At 37.1% G+C, this 16012-nt stretch overlaps 1 protein-coding gene across 2 annotated transcripts; it reads right to left on the reverse strand.

Annotated features, from left to right (window-relative positions):
- Positions 1 to 7313: 7313 nt before the first annotated feature.
- Positions 7314 to 15947, reverse strand: LOC134791304 (diphthine methyltransferase). Of its 2 annotated transcripts, XM_063762314.1 has the most exons (7): positions 15497 to 15632; positions 15111 to 15308; positions 10194 to 10323; positions 9256 to 9708; positions 8634 to 8769; positions 7910 to 8064; positions 7314 to 7526 (listed from the first exon to the last, which is right to left on the reverse strand). In XM_063762314.1, the coding sequence occupies exons 2-7, from the start codon at positions 15300 to 15302 to the stop codon at positions 7372 to 7374; spliced, it is 1221 nt and encodes a 406-aa protein (XP_063618384.1). In that variant the 5' UTR covers positions 15303 to 15308; positions 15497 to 15632; the 3' UTR covers positions 7314 to 7371. The 2 variants fall into 2 exon arrangements, with proteins under 2 accessions (XP_063618384.1, XP_063618383.1); XM_063762313.1 differs by lacking the exon at positions 15111 to 15308 and having other exon boundaries at positions 15497 to 15947.
- Between the last annotated feature and the right edge of the window lie 65 nt (positions 15948 to 16012).

Here is a 16012-nt window from a genome sequence, read left to right on the forward strand (position 1 = left end):
GCTATGCTTCACTTTGACAATACTTTGTTAAAAACTGGTTGGTTATATCTATGCCCTTTTTTCTTATCAATCTTATATTCTCAATTCCATGATTTACATTTATTCTCTAACTATAAATGCACCCTCTAACAAGCATCTCCCATACTCCTCGCTTCGCTCGTCGCCACATTTCACCGATAGAGACGTTTGTTACGATTAAATACATGTATAGACAATTTGTAGATAATGTTAACATAATATATTATCCAATTTTCGAAATCCGGAAAAAAAAATGTACAGAATATTTTACATATACATTAAAATTTAACAGTGAATAGGTGTAATTTTTTTAGTAATCGGAATTTTAGAATTATGTAAATATTCATGGTTGTCCCATTGGGATGACTAGGACTGTAAATATAGTTGTAATGTAAATAGCAGTTATCGTGAGGACGTGGGGGCACCTATCGAAGGTATATTTAGTAAATGGAACAGTATTGCAAACAACTATGAGGTTTACATTATTTGTGGCTTTCAACCGCAGCCTTGGCTATGCTGGAGATAACCACCATAATATAATTATCTTATCAATATACTTTAAGCTGTTGTGACATAAGTGCTCGAAATGAACTATTGTGTGGAAAATACTATTAAAAATTTGTACCATATTGTACTATCAACATAACACGTATTTCAAATAATTAAAAAATCAATTTAATAATGAAATAGGTACAAAGTCATTGTAATAAGTATCCAAAATGTGTAAAATACTTAGCACAATTACTGATTTATATAGAAAGTATTACCAATATTCATCATGATCCTTTAAATATTATTACAATCTTTACGTAGATTATTTTCAAGTGGCTCTTCCGAACTTGTAAACCGTTCCAAATATGTAAACCTCATCTAATACCTATCAACAAGGAGGTCAGAAAACTGGCAGGTATTGTATTCCTGCTTAACTTATGATATTTTACGGTTTGGTTATAACTTTATAAGTTATAAATTAGGTATTAAGAGCGCTCTTACAAGAAAAGTCGAAATAATGCAAAATTGATGATACTAGTCGACAAAATTCAGGACTTTGCGCTCATTATTAGAAACAATGAGTACTTGTTCCAGTAAAAGCGTCTTCTTATCTTTATAAATATCGTTGTAAATATTAGAAAAAGGAGTTATTAAATTAGTAATGATTTTTTTTCTGATGGTCGTTTCCGAAAAACCCCGTGAAGCACTGAATGGCGAGCTCTTATTTGGAAATGTTGAGAATTTTACTCTGCTAAACCTGGCTATTTTGTATTACTAATACCCTGTACTTTAGGCATATCAAACTATATTTTTCCTACATACCTTTGAGAAAGAGAAAATCAAAGTAAAACGAACTCGATTTTCTCTCCGAAACAAGTGTCAATTCCTACGAAAATCTACTTAATATCCAAGTCATTTTCATACTCAAGCAATCTGCAACGTTTGCTTATACTGTTGGTATACATTAGTGTTTATGAAATTCTACTATAATTTTTTGGCAATTTTTTGAAAACTACTCTATATTACCGATGACGCGCGCTGCGCCAGCTCAGTGCCGCGGCAGAGCTTGTAGAGGCAGGACGTGTGTCGGTCGGCTCCGCACATTTTCAACGGCGACGACGAGGTTTTTTATCATTGTGTGCGGCGGGCGCCGTGTAAAACGCTATACTGTGTGCGTGTAAACCGCAACGAGAGACTTTGATCCTAGCACTGTTTTTATAGTATTATAATTTATAATGGTACAGTTTAATAAACTACCGGACAGGATTAAAAATATTTGAAACGACCTGACATTCTATATGTATTTATATGACTCAAGATAGTACTCAGGGTCTGATGATGGAGCCGGAAGGTGGTCACCGGTACCAATCAACCATGCAACTAAACCACTTCGTGTTTGGGCTCGTTTGATTCGGCTCAACAAGATCTTTGACTTAAGATAGTACTCAGGGTCTGATGATGGAGCCGGAAGGTGGTCACCAGTACCAATCAACAATGCAACTAAACCACTTCGTGTTTAGGCTCGTTTTATACGTCACAACAAGATCTTTGACTTAAGATAGTACTCAGGGTCTGATGATGGAGCCGGAAGGTGGTCACCGGTACCAATCAACCATGCAACTAAACCACTTCGTGTTTGGGCTCGTTTGATTCGTCTCAACAAGATCTTTGGCACAAGATAATACTCAGGGTCTGATGATGAAGCCGGAAGGTGGTCACCGGTACCAATCAACCATGCAACTAAACCACTTCGTGTTTAGGCTCGTTTGATTCGTCTCAACAAGATCTTTGACACAAGATAGTACTCAGGGTCTGATGATGGAGCCGGCAGGTGGTCACCGGTACCAATCAACCATGCCACTAAACCACTTCGTGTTTAGGCTAGTTTTATTCGTTTCTATAAGATCTTTGACACAAGATAGTACTCAGGGTCTGATGTTGGAGCCGGAAGGTGGTCACCGGTACCAATCAACCATGCAACTAAACCACTTCGTGTTTAGGCTCGTTTGATTCGTCTCAACAAGATCTTGGACACAAGATAGTACTTAGGATCTGATGATGGAGCTGGAAGGTGGCCACGGGTACCAGTCTACCATGTAACTGAACCACTTCGTGTTTGGGCTCGTTTGATTTGTCGCAACAAGATCTTTGACACAAGGTAGTACTGAGGGTCTGATGATGGATCCGGAAGGTGGTGACCGGTACCAATCAACCATGCAACTAAACCACTTCGTGTTTGGCTTCGTTCGATTCATCGCAACAAGATCTTTGACACAAGTTAGTACTCGGGGTCTGATGATGGAGCTGGACTGTGGCCACGGGTACCAGTCTACCATGTAACTGAACCACTTCGTGTTTGGGCTCGTTTGATTTGTCGCAACAAGATCTTTGACACAAGGTAGTACTGAGGGTCTGATGATGGATCCGGAAGGTGGTCACCGGTACCAATCAACCATGCAACTAAACCACTTCGTGTTTGGCTTCGTTCGATTCGTCGCAACAAGATCTTTGACACAAGTTAGTACTCAGGGTCTGATGATGGAGCTGGACTGTGGCCACGGGTACCAGTCTACCATGTAACTGAACCACTTCGTGTTTGGGCTCGTTTGATTCGTCGCAATAAGATGTTTGACACAAGATACTACTCAGGGTCTGATGATGGAGCTGATGATGATAGACAGGTACCCGTCGCCACCTTCGCGCTCCATCATCAGACCCTGAGTACTACCTTGTGTCAAAGATCTTGTTGAGATGAATAAAACGTGCCTAAACACGAAATGGTTTAGTTGCATGGTTGATTGGTACCGGTGACCACCTTCCGGCTCCAACATCAGACCCTGAGTACTATCTTGTGTCAAAGATCTTGTTGAAACGAATAAAACGAGCCTAAACACGAAGTGGTTTAGTTGCATGGTTGATTGGTACCGGTGACCACCTTCCAGCTCCATCATCAGACTCTGAGTATCACCTAGTGTCAAAGATCTTGTTGAGACGAATCAAACGATCCTAAACACGATGTGGTTTAGTTGCATGGTTGATTGGTAATGGTACCTTCCAGCTCCATCATCAGACCCTGAGTACTGTCTTGTGTCAAAGATCTTGTTGAGACGAATCAAACGAGCCCAAACACGAAGTTGTTTAGTTACATGATAGACTGGTACCCGTGGCCACCTTCCAGCTCCATCATCAGACCCTGTGTATCTTCAGTGTCAAAGATCTTGCTGAGACGAATCAAACGAGCCTAATCATGTTACTACATGGTTGATTGGTATCCGTGACCACCTTAATCATCATCAGATCCTCAGTACCAGTTCGTTTTTAAACCCTCGTTGATACAAACTTTACAACCTATAGGTACCAAATGCAATGACGAAACATGTAAATAAGCGAGTAGGTACCTATAATTTCTTTCGAGTAATATACCTTCATAAGTACGAGTATGGGGCTATTCATAAATTACGTCGTTTCAAATGGGAGGAGTGGGGGGGGGTCTGGACATCGGATGATGGTAACATGACGTAGGAGGAAACAGATTCATCCGAAGCTTGATTTTTGGATTATTTGAGGGGTGGGGGGGGTCAAAAATCGTCAAAAATAGATGACGTAATTTATGAATCCCTATGTACATTTGCACTGCATTTAGTATTTTCGTACTTACCAAATAACAGTTTTAGAACTTTAAAAGTTAAGTACAGTTAGTGTTGTTATGGTTGATTTCAATATGCTTCGCGAAGGATCAAGAATGTTTAATCCATCATTGTAGTGCGAGTGTGGTAGAAGGGATCGGCGTACTGAGCTCGCACGGCCTGCCGCAGCGCGTAAAATACCTAAACTCGCTCAACGCCGAAATGTAATAGCGCTCTTAACACATTGCACCATTTTAAGTTATTCATACTTATGCTATTGTATCTAAAAAGTCATAAAACTAAAAAGTAATTTTAACCAACAACTTTGTAATTGTTAGGATATTGTTGTTAGATATTATTTCGATATTTATACACATGCATCGAATCTTCATCTATATACAGGGTGGAAAGGCACGTCGATCCTTTCCGGAAATGGGAGATAGTTTAGCCTAAGCTCTATATTTTCTCCATAGAAACTATGTTAATATGGGCAACCGTTTCTAAATTATGACCTTTTAAACATCCACGCAAAAAACTACTTTGTTCTAACCCTAACAGGTGACAGGGTCAATGAACTTACTTGTAAACAATCAGTATTCGACAGGAAATTATGCTAATTTGTTGCCATCTAACCATTTTTAGGTCTGCTTACAGCACGGTAAGAATCATTGCAGGATTTTCGCTTTCTTAGTGGTTCCACTTGTTCAATACTTGAATGAAATAGTTATGTTATTCCTTAATATTAATAATACTAACCACAACATTGTTTACAACGACAGTTCAAATGGTGACATTGACAACCACTCAAAAGTACGCAATCGTCTTATAAATATCTCTGGTTTCCTTGACTGATAAAAAGGTTTTAGTTTCTTAACACGTTTCACAAAATTATTTTCGAATAATTGGAAACTATCTAAAATAATTAAAAATAACAAGTAGGTTGTGTTAGTTGCACCAAATGAACTTGCAAAAATTAAATACTAAGAATAAATCAAGAATAAATACTTCTTCAATACCAAACTAACAAACCTTCTTGCGTGGTAGGAAATAGACAAGACGTCTGATGTTTGAAATTAAATTTTCATTGAACTATACTTATTGAATGTCATATTCTTCAAATAAAAATGTTAGATGCTCGTGGCTATTTAAATTTGTGGGGCTGTGTAAAAGATATGGTGTACCAAACCAAACGGAATGTGAAACTGCGGACGAAATGAGACAAAGGCTAATTGGTGCTTTCTGCGGAGGATAAATGACGAAGAGCATACACTATATCGCATGTGCATCGACATACTCGGGTACGGGCTGCGGCGGCGTTGTAATACAAGGAGGTACATTTGAACACCGTATGTGAAAAGAAGATAGTATTAAATATTGGAAAAAAGTAATTATCTAAGAAAGTAATAAAATTGTTTGTAATATTTTTGCATGCATTTGATTTATTTGACATTTATGCGTCATTCATACATCATTGCGATACTGTCAACGATCGGAAAAAAGTGTAAAGTCCCGAGCTTTCCCGACGGAGATCCTTAATCTAGCCGTCATGTGCACATGCTATAGGGTTATCACCACAGTTAAAAAGTAGTATTTTTGTAATTTTTATTTTTTACTCAATTAACGATTCTTACCATTACCAATAGTCTCTGTATCACTTAAACGACCTAATACTTCCGGGAAGGATCGTCGTGCCTTTCCACCCTGTATAGATAAACCGTAAAATATTGTGGTGGGAAAATAATTGCCATGTTCTATCCTTGTTGGTTGGGCCATAAAAAAGCGTTCGCATAGACGTGTAACAAGGCAGTGATATTATATAACTAATAATAAATGCGTTACATTCGTGTAATGTTATATTTTATGTACACCATACAACTTTTCAGTTGCCATTTTAGTATCAAAACTAGTCTAATGTTAGTATCTTGTGATTTTTAAAAAATTATAAAAAAATTCTGGGGTCTATTATAAATACAATTATCTTTTTAGCTTCATATAGGTATGTCGATCATATATTGTTGAGGATAAATTAAATACACAATTATGTGTAGTGAATATACTTAATGGTTATTTGTACCAAGAATTTTACGCTTAAAATGTAACTGAAATACCTGAAATTGTGTACGCTGTTTGATTTTGAATGTGATTTTTTGAAACTGGCGTTATGTGAAGAATAAACATTGAATTCAATCTCATTGGCAAGAAACTACTATATTTACTACATTGTATTTGAAAATGTTTACTCAGGTAACAAACAATGTGATTATAATGAAAATGTGAACAAACGTAAGCCTAAATAACTTTTGATGTATTTTAATCAAAAACACAGCATTCAGGGAATCAAAACATTGGTAAGTATTTAGAAATGAATATTATAAAATTATAAGACATTTGTTACAGTCATAAATTTATTCGATTAACAAAAATTTTAAACATGACTTAAACAAGACAACGCGTAATCGTGAATCATTCCCAGTAAATTATATATTTTAATTTGATATTTTTGACAGCAAAACGTGGGCATTTTAATAGAATAGATATTTATAATATGTAAAATAAGAGCGTGGTGGGATAAATGAATTATGCGCCAGGAATTGGCAAGACAATTTCATCAAAATCAAACGCGTAATCAAAATGGAAGGCAATTTTCGTATAAAAGGGTACGAGCTATCATAACGCGCGCGCGCGCTTCATAAATTAATCATGTACTTTAATTCCAAGGATAGGACATAGACTGTATTTAGTAAAAAAAAATATTAAGGTACAAATTTACGGTAGGGAGATCTGGCCAGTTAGAATTTTTAAAATTTACGAAGCAATGTACGGATAGCTACCCAAAGCCTTGGTTTTTTGTAAATGGTGTAAGATTTTTTTTTCACTTACGGCAAATGATTACTTTATTAAGTATGTAATTGTTATAAATTATATTTATCATGACATTATAAGCAAATTGAAATACAACATGTTTAAAATGAACCTTTATTTTATTACGACATGACTCAAAGTAAGACTAGTGACGAAATCCTAAACAGCAGGATATTCCCCCACTAGTTACCACCAAGTTGTTACCAGTGGTAATAACTGGGATTAAAAAAAAAACAATCCCAGTAGTTACCACCAACACGCTTGGTGATAACTAGTAGGAATTTTGATTCTTAGTACTCCAAAAAAAAAATTTGTTACCACTGGTAACTAGTGGGGATAACCCTAAAAAGCGATCTAAAGCCAGTATTAAAAATTAGTTCTCAAGATCAACCTGTCCTACATGCATGCTGCAATCATAGAAAGAACAAGTGGCCACTGTTCCAGAGTCGTCAAACTTCCAGTCTGCTCCGTACGCTATGCTCTCATGTTCCATGTATTCACAAAGCACGGAGATGGAGTCTGTCACACCTGTAAAAAATACAATCTCGGTCAAGCAGCCCTCTCCTGATATGACAGTCACACGTCCAAGTGTGCTTCCACTTTGAAGTTGTGAACCCATAGTGGAAGCACGGACTCCTGAAAAACAGTTGCATGACCCCACATTGTGGGCAACCGGACAGGGAACGTGTTAACCTCTTGGACGCTAATGACCGATATATCCGCACCGTAGGTCCAACGCCAAAGACCGATTAATCCGTCACAGACCACAGAGCAACACAGACCTACGTGAATATGCATAAAGTTGTGACACTTCGGCGACGTGGCGTCCGAGTGCCAGGTTTTGTGTTTGACACGGCGTCGAAAAGGTTAAAAGGTACCCACGCTCCCTTGATATCTCATCGTATTCATACCTAGAACTCTGAAGCCCCCATACATGCAGGCCGCTAGCACATTGGTAGGGCTGCGGGGATGATACTTGAGCCTCCAAACACCGCCGTTCACTGCGGTGTCGGTCAAGCAGCGCTTTAGGGTCCTGGTGTCCCAGAGACGTACTTTTTCGTCGTAACTGTAAAAATAGATAACAAAGATTTATGTAAAATGTATCACTAAATGGAGTAAAGTGCGAAAGCCTAGAAAAACCATGGCTTCTGGAAGCCCTTAGGTATTTGTTCTAACACTAAAATTTTTAATCCATACCAATGGCTTGTCAACAGACCAAAAATCGGCATCCTAGCATTTTCAGAAGTAGGTATTATAAGAATAGCGTAAGGGTGGTATTCCATGTACATATGAGTGAGACGCAATGACATTGGACAGATGGAATACCACCCTAGTAGTGTCACTGGTAGAATCAGAGGAATATTTACTCTTAAGGTCTAAACGGGCCATGACCAGGTGCGGCGGGAAGCGAAATCCAACACAAGCCGAACAATTGTAGGCTTAGCACAGAAGCAAGCGTTGCGTAAGTACCTATATTGCCCGCGAGATAAACTACCCGACCCTCTCTAAATTAATACAGTTAGAAAAAGACGGGTAGTGTTGTTTAGTTTTGGGGTTATAGGATAGCACCAAATCTTCAAAAGGTACGCCACTATACAGAGTGCTCTAAAATATATTGATTGGTTACACATAGACCTGCCAGTGATAAGCTGATGTTCAACGTCTAGATGACTCCTGATGGAGGTAACTCCTGCTTCGTGGCTGCGGTTCGTCATTACTGCCACGTCAGGAACCCTGACGTCGTAGCTTTTGAATACACAATCATCTCCACCTGTAAAATACAGGATACAGGTATCTTTTAGAGTATTTATTATGGGTGCAGTAACAATCCCAAAAACAATTACAAATACTACTCCGAACAACGCTATCTAGCTAGAAAACCGGGCAAGTGCGAGTCGAACTCGCGCACGAAGGGTTCCGTACCATAATGCAAAAAACGGCAAAAAGAAAACGGTCACCCATCCAAGTACTGACCCCGCCCGACGTTATTTAACTTCGGTCAAAAATCACGTTTGTTGTATGGGAGCCCCACTTAAATCTTTATTTTATTCTGTTTTTAGTATTTGTTGAGCGGCAACAGAAATACATCATCTGTCTAGCTATCACGGTTCGTGAGATACAGCCTGGTGACAGACGGACGGACGGACGGCGGAGTCTTAGTAATAGGGTCCCGTTTTTACCCTTTGGGTACGGAACCCTAAAAAGGTTGGCGGATATACCATGCTCATTAATAGGTACCTTAATTTCAATTAATTACCTGAATAAAACACGCCAGGGCTCCAATAATTGAACGCAGCTATCCACGCTTCAAAACCGTGACTCTTCCACGTCCCAACCCTCATCAAACCGCTCCCAACAATCTTAAAAACAGTCACATCACCCGCAGAACCACTCACAACAATCATTGGCTCGCCCGACTTCTTGTTCGTCGACCAATCAAGAGACAACGCCAAAACGTCTTGGCCAATCGAATCTTCGAGCCACAGCTTTAAATTGTAACCATCGTTTTCATACAGTTGGTATAGCTGGATGGACCCTTCTGAGGTAACAACTGCGAGCACCGGGTGGTCTTGAATGGTATGATAGCACCATTTTTGGTCTAGTATGCCGGCGGTGTCGACAGTTTGGACGGGACACAAATCGACCGTGTCTTGGTTGATTTGGAAGAGGTAGATCCTACCAAGTCTTGTTTGTTTACTCGTTTGCTGATCTAAAAACAATATTGTTGACAATCAAGACTCACTTGCTAAGTTTAGCTAGAACATAACATAATAAAAGTGGTCCTTCGAACCGGATTTCAAAAATGAACGAAACTTGTTGAATAATATTATTTTCAAAATAAATCGCCTTATTTCTGTGGTTTTATCGTTTTAGGTAAATCCCACTATTGCACAAATCTCCCTAGATCTTTGAAACAAGCTATAACCTCCTGAGACTAAATGTACATTAGGTACGATGTACATATTCGTGCAATCTAATTTGAACCTTCCATGAACCAAATAAAGTTGCATTTCTTTTGTTTAATTGCTTTTTAAAACAAACGAAATTCGTTCTAATTTACTTATAGAATAAGGTTCAAATTAAATAATTGTAAACTTTATATATTGGGTCTTACGAGGATAAAACGTAATCAACGGGTTCAGAGGGGGCATTACATTTTTCATCACATCACAACCACAATATTGTATTTATTACCTTCGTCTTTTTTCTCGAGCTGATAAGTGCCGCACACCAGCACATCTCGGTAGGGCTCCACAGGGCACCACTCGACGGAGTCCGCACTGTAGCCTGTGTTCCACCGCCATTTGGTGCTCCAAGACGCCATCTTAGGACGAAAGCCGTAGACGATACTAGCACAGAACAGACAGAGTGGATAAGTAGGGTAAATCGTCAATTACTGGCCACCCTAAGCTAAAAAAAATGAATTCTATTCACCTATAAACAGAATTCATTTTAGTATAAGGTGGTTAGTTATTGGAGGGCGGCCGGTTATTTAAACCTTATACTAAAATGAATTATGTTTTTAAGTTTAGGGTGGCCAGTACTTGACGAATTATCCTATATAGAAACACTAGTCTTTGTGACAATTATTTCATACATTAAAAACATAAAACAGGTCTTAATCATTATATTTATATCATTCAGTAAAACGAATTTGTACTATTTTAAACCCATTTATTAATATTAATATAATAAAAATATGCCCATACATGAATAAATACAGCCGACTAAAGCTATTTCTCATAAACTGTAATGAATTTAACATTTATTTCACAATTCTTTACATTTAATTTGCTAAAAATTTGTACTGTTTCATGGTTCATTATTACTTACAAATACTTTGAAAACTTTGATAATTCATAAAACAGCTAAAACGTACAGATCAATAGAAGACAAATATAAGTATGACATCAAATGGAAAGAAATATACAGGAAAATCTATCTATAAAAAATATTGAAATGGACTCGAATTACATTTAGTAAGTTTAACATTCAAGTAAGTACTTTATTCTTTAATGGTAACTTATTTTATATATTTAAACACTATTTCGTAATTTCTCCTTACACTAGCGTTATACTAAAAGGTATACATTTCCGGCAGTTGGACCAAAATGTTACATACAAATTAAAAAGTGATATTTGCTCACAACAGAGGGCGCCTCCAAGTTAAGTCCAGAGACTGCAGAGAGGGGTTGAGGCAGTTTATTTTTGTTCTTATCATTAAGCCTCCGCTGTCCATTTATCTGTCAGCGTGCTGTTTCTCATAAACCGAAATAGGTAAATATAATTAATTCACCAATTGTTTTAATATTAAAGTTCTCACAGAGCGTGCATGGTCTGTCAAGGTAGGGTTTTAGTCTAACCCATGCGCCATGAAGCGTGTTTGGTGGTGGTGATTTAGTTTTGTTTCTATTCTGTATGTTCCTAGAGGCGCCCTCTGCAAAGAACTTTTAGTTTTTAAGATCATTGTCAGTGTTCCAATATTTCAATTTGTGTATGTATGTTGTCCACTAAAATGCATGAAAAAGACAAACAGGACATTAGATTTAAAATTAAAATTAAATCTTAATCGGCAAACATATTAGGGAACACAAACAAATTACAATCAAAGGGCAAAGTTTAGAAGCAGCATGAAAATTAAAATATATACAACTTAATGCTAATAATTCAAAATTACCAAACAATGAGCACTTTATCTTACATAATGTTACTCTAATATGAGGTCACATGATTGCCTTTAGAATGGTTTTACATTTTCTGAGCAATACGTATGGGGAAAATCATACGTAAAAATAATATCAGGTTATATTGCTCTTAGAAAGATGTACCAAGGAATTTTACTCATACTCGTCAGTCACGGACATAATACAAATATGTTTTTATATTTTGGTTCTTTAATTAGTCCAAGGATACCGAACCCAGTTTATTAACTTTACTGACAGTGTCTGGGCATCTACACACATAATTGTTTGAATTTACAGGCCATTTTAAATCTTGGTACATCATTGACACTCGGTACATTAGAATACTGTGAAAATCATCAAGGACTCTGAACTAATACTAGACATTTAATGTGACTTGACTTGATTCCAAGTCTCAAACTAGTTGTAATGAGTATCTTGTGGGCAGTTACATTAAATATAGTCTGTGGGGCAAGAATTAAGCCCACATTTATTAATGTGTAACTTTGGGTCAATTCAATTGTTTCAAATGTTAATATGCCGCATTAAGGTGCAGTGAGTTCCGGTCCTTGTCCGAATCATCGAGCTCGAGGATATCATAATAATTTTTGACAAAAAAGTAATCTATGACTTCGAGCAAAAATAAACTCACGCATTTTAGAAGCAATTTTTATGTTAATTAATAGGCGGGTTGACACATAACGAGCCGAGGAAATTCATTTCGAGGCGGCTCGCGTTTTGTGTAAACCCAAACAACAAAATTTACCCACTCAATTTTGCCCCACAGACTTCGTAACTAACTTATGGCTGCACTATTCACTTTAATATCATGAAACATCAACATCACAAAATACCAAAGGTGTCTTAAAATATGCTTATTAAACATTAATAATATTTTATTTTATATATTGTTTTGTCTGAGGTAGATGTTCACAATAAATGTTTCGATCACAGCCTGGCTTTTCAGGACAGCTATCTCTAACAGGTCTCTTTATAGCAGGGATGCCCAACCATGAGGCGTGGCGAACCGGCAAGGGGTACCTTGTCGATAAAGAAAAGGGGGTATTCATTAAAAATTCTCTTTGAACCGAGAAGGGCTCAGCGCAAAAAGGTTGGGGACCCCTGCCTTATTGGCTGTGCGCGACCGTGGCGCTTGCCTGGCGGCTATGGGACACATTAGGTTTTTGACATTGAAAAATGTCAAATAGAATGAAAATTAGAGCCCACGAACGCACTTCGCACGTCAATAACATAGTACGATAGTTAAGGCAGGATTTCACCAGTGTGTGGCACAAGCATATTCAGTACAAAAATGCTTGTGCTGCACAGTGTCGTACACTGGTGGAATCCTGCCTTAACTATCATGTATTTGAAAAAATGTTATCTTTTAATGTGTGTTTTTCCATCAATAAGTGTGTCAGCATTTTGTTAAAAGACCTGTAAGATTTTAAATAAAAGATATTGAAATAGAACATTAGCAAACCAGAAAATTAAGTCTAGTCCTACTAATCTCAGAAACGAATTGTGCCATGATACTATTCTGCTCTGTCCTCTGCATTTTTGAATAAAAATATTAACTTTAAGCTTATATCTAGAGAAACAGTAACAAGACAATTAAGTCTGTGTAAAAGCAAATCTGTAGTTATTGCTCGATTCTAGGCTAAAAATAAAAAGCCTGTGAAGATTTTGTTTTAACAGATAAACTTATTGTTGTGTCTACCAACACAGTTTTTCATGTTCAAAAATGACAGTTTCATTTGATAGTATATTAAAATACGGTAATCTTCTGTTGTTCACCTCCTGAATCAAAATCTAGCCAAAGATGCAAAGGACTGGAGCTCTAAGCTTGTTTGTATAATATCTATTTATATTGTATTCGGAAACAACTGCCAATTGTTGTAACTTACTTACTATTCAACTAAACAGCTTTAAAAGAATCAATATCAATATGTTGCGTTATGCTGTAAAATGTTCTATTAGTAAATTATATTGGAGATTTTCAGTTACATAACAGTTTCTGGCTAAAGCACATACATTGTATTAAACAGGAAGTAAAGACTTGTGGCGTCTCCTCTAGCTGTCACTGTAGATGTTGTGCCACAATAATGTAACAGATGGCGTTAGGAAGCTAGAACGCAATTAGTTAGAAATGTACATCGCGCTTACGGACTTTCAAATGTCACTTACTATATATAATATACTCCTTCCGACTACCTCTCAGTGGACTTCGGTCCCCAGGCATAACACCGGCCTGGAAAGAGTACTTTTGGAAACCTAGCTTCAAAGCTAGTCTGTGATTTATAAATGGATTTAATCCATTTGATTTTCTACCTTAACACAAACAAAACAAAGTCTATATTTAAAACATGCTGTCCAATAGCATGATGCTTGTAATATTTACTTTATGACTGTTAATATAAGGTAGATAATCAAGTGTATACCCATTTCTCATTCAGGCTTTGTACTGTAGTATGAGTAAGCAATACATATTCAAAGTAAGGTATCTGATTCTCCTCATCTTAGAACTTTCTCCCAGGGGGGTTTATTTAACTCAGTTTGTATGTGCTTTGCCTATTTACTTTCAATACAGAAAATTTATGTTATAATCACATTTTCAAAATAAATCTCTTAAATTTAGTCTAAGTACCCTGAATTATATTTTCTTTTTTATTTCTAATAAATAAGACCCTAACTTTTACTATAGCAGCATTATTCTTATTCCTTAGATAAATAAATTTGTGCTCTAGTCTTTCATGTATCAGATCTAATTCCTTTTTTTATATATTATCTTTGTATGAAAAATATTATTCCAGATTGAAGCTATAGAAATTATTTTTAGATTATTTTGCAACCTGTTAAATAGATAGGTTTTATAAAATAAGAAGAAAAACAAAGGGAGAATAAGAATAAGGCTGCAAAATTCTATGACAGTTCTATTATCAATAAATGTTAGGGACACATTACCAGAAGAAATATTATTATTAGTATACTTGAGACTTACACTAATATACTTTGACTGCTGCATGAGCAATAACTTTTTCAGAGCCATTTGGAGCCTTCAACTCATGTTGTAGACTACTTTGTTTCTCAAGTTCACTTGTTCAATATTAATCAACAAGCAAACTTACTCTTTGCTTCTTAAGGTTCACAATCCAATAACAGAGAGCTTGAGAAATTAAGCAGTCTATATATTGCATCTTTGTAGGCAGTTACACAAAGATTTGTTTCTGAGGTATGCTAAAATTGACTGTGTTGATGTTGAGACAGAGCTTTACTGTCGTGCAGAACGCTCTGTTTCGATCAAGCACTCCCTCACGAGAATACGCGCGTGCACGATCCCACGCTTCAGACGCTCCGCTGAGCTGCGGCTGCCCGAGTAGCTTGGTCGCACCTCCTTACCCATCTCTTCTATCACAGCCAATAGCTGCGCGTACTTCGACGTCCCGTTATCCTTATCCTTCCCTATAGAAGATGGCGACGCCGCCGGCACCGTAGATATGGTCGCATGGCTGCTCCCACCGTGACCCAAGTCTTTGTGCACGTTCTTACCGCTCATCGGTATCGCCGTAACCGTCACGTCGCTCAGCTTCGACTCCACCGCCTGAATATCCATAGCCTCCATCTCGCTCTGAAAATATAACGCCTATTAGCGACACAGAAGAAACCTAAAGAATTTGCTGAAGAAACGAAAACTTACCTAGCTAACTACCAACAGATAACACAATCGCGAATGAAAACACATTCCGTAAACACGTACGCGTAAATGTAAATAAATAACTGCTAACTACTCTAAAATGTAGATAATGTAGGACATACCTAGTCCAAGCACCTTCGGAGTCGGAGGCAACGAAATAAATTGGCTTTTTCTTATCACGAAAACGTAAAACCTAAAGCGGTTATAACGTATTCTAATGGAATGTGATATGTGTTTGGTAAAACAAAATGATTTAATACAATATTTCCTGTATTTTATTATTTCAGAAATAATAAACAACTCTACAAATTACCACCACATTGACAACACCTAACTTTTTTATTACTGTATAGGTCCGGCCGTGAACTCTGACTCGAAAATAATACAGCCTAAATTTTTGTGGGCACAAATAAGTTTGTGATGTTATTTAATGCATACAGCTAAAAGTACAAAGTTGATGTGAAACTACATATATTAATGTAAAAAGCCATTTCAAGTCGCTAATAAAATAAAACTAATGAATATACATTATTTCTTTCCTTTTGAACAAAGTTCAAGAATTTGGAAACGGAATGTAATGCCTGGTGCTGCCAGATCAACAAGATATTTTCCCCCAAATTTAGGCATTTCTCATCGAT

This window comes from Cydia splendana, chromosome 6, assembly GCF_910591565.1.
Source record: "Cydia splendana chromosome 6, ilCydSple1.2, whole genome shotgun sequence".
Classification (NCBI taxonomy): Eukaryota; Metazoa; Arthropoda; class Insecta; order Lepidoptera; family Tortricidae; genus Cydia; species Cydia splendana.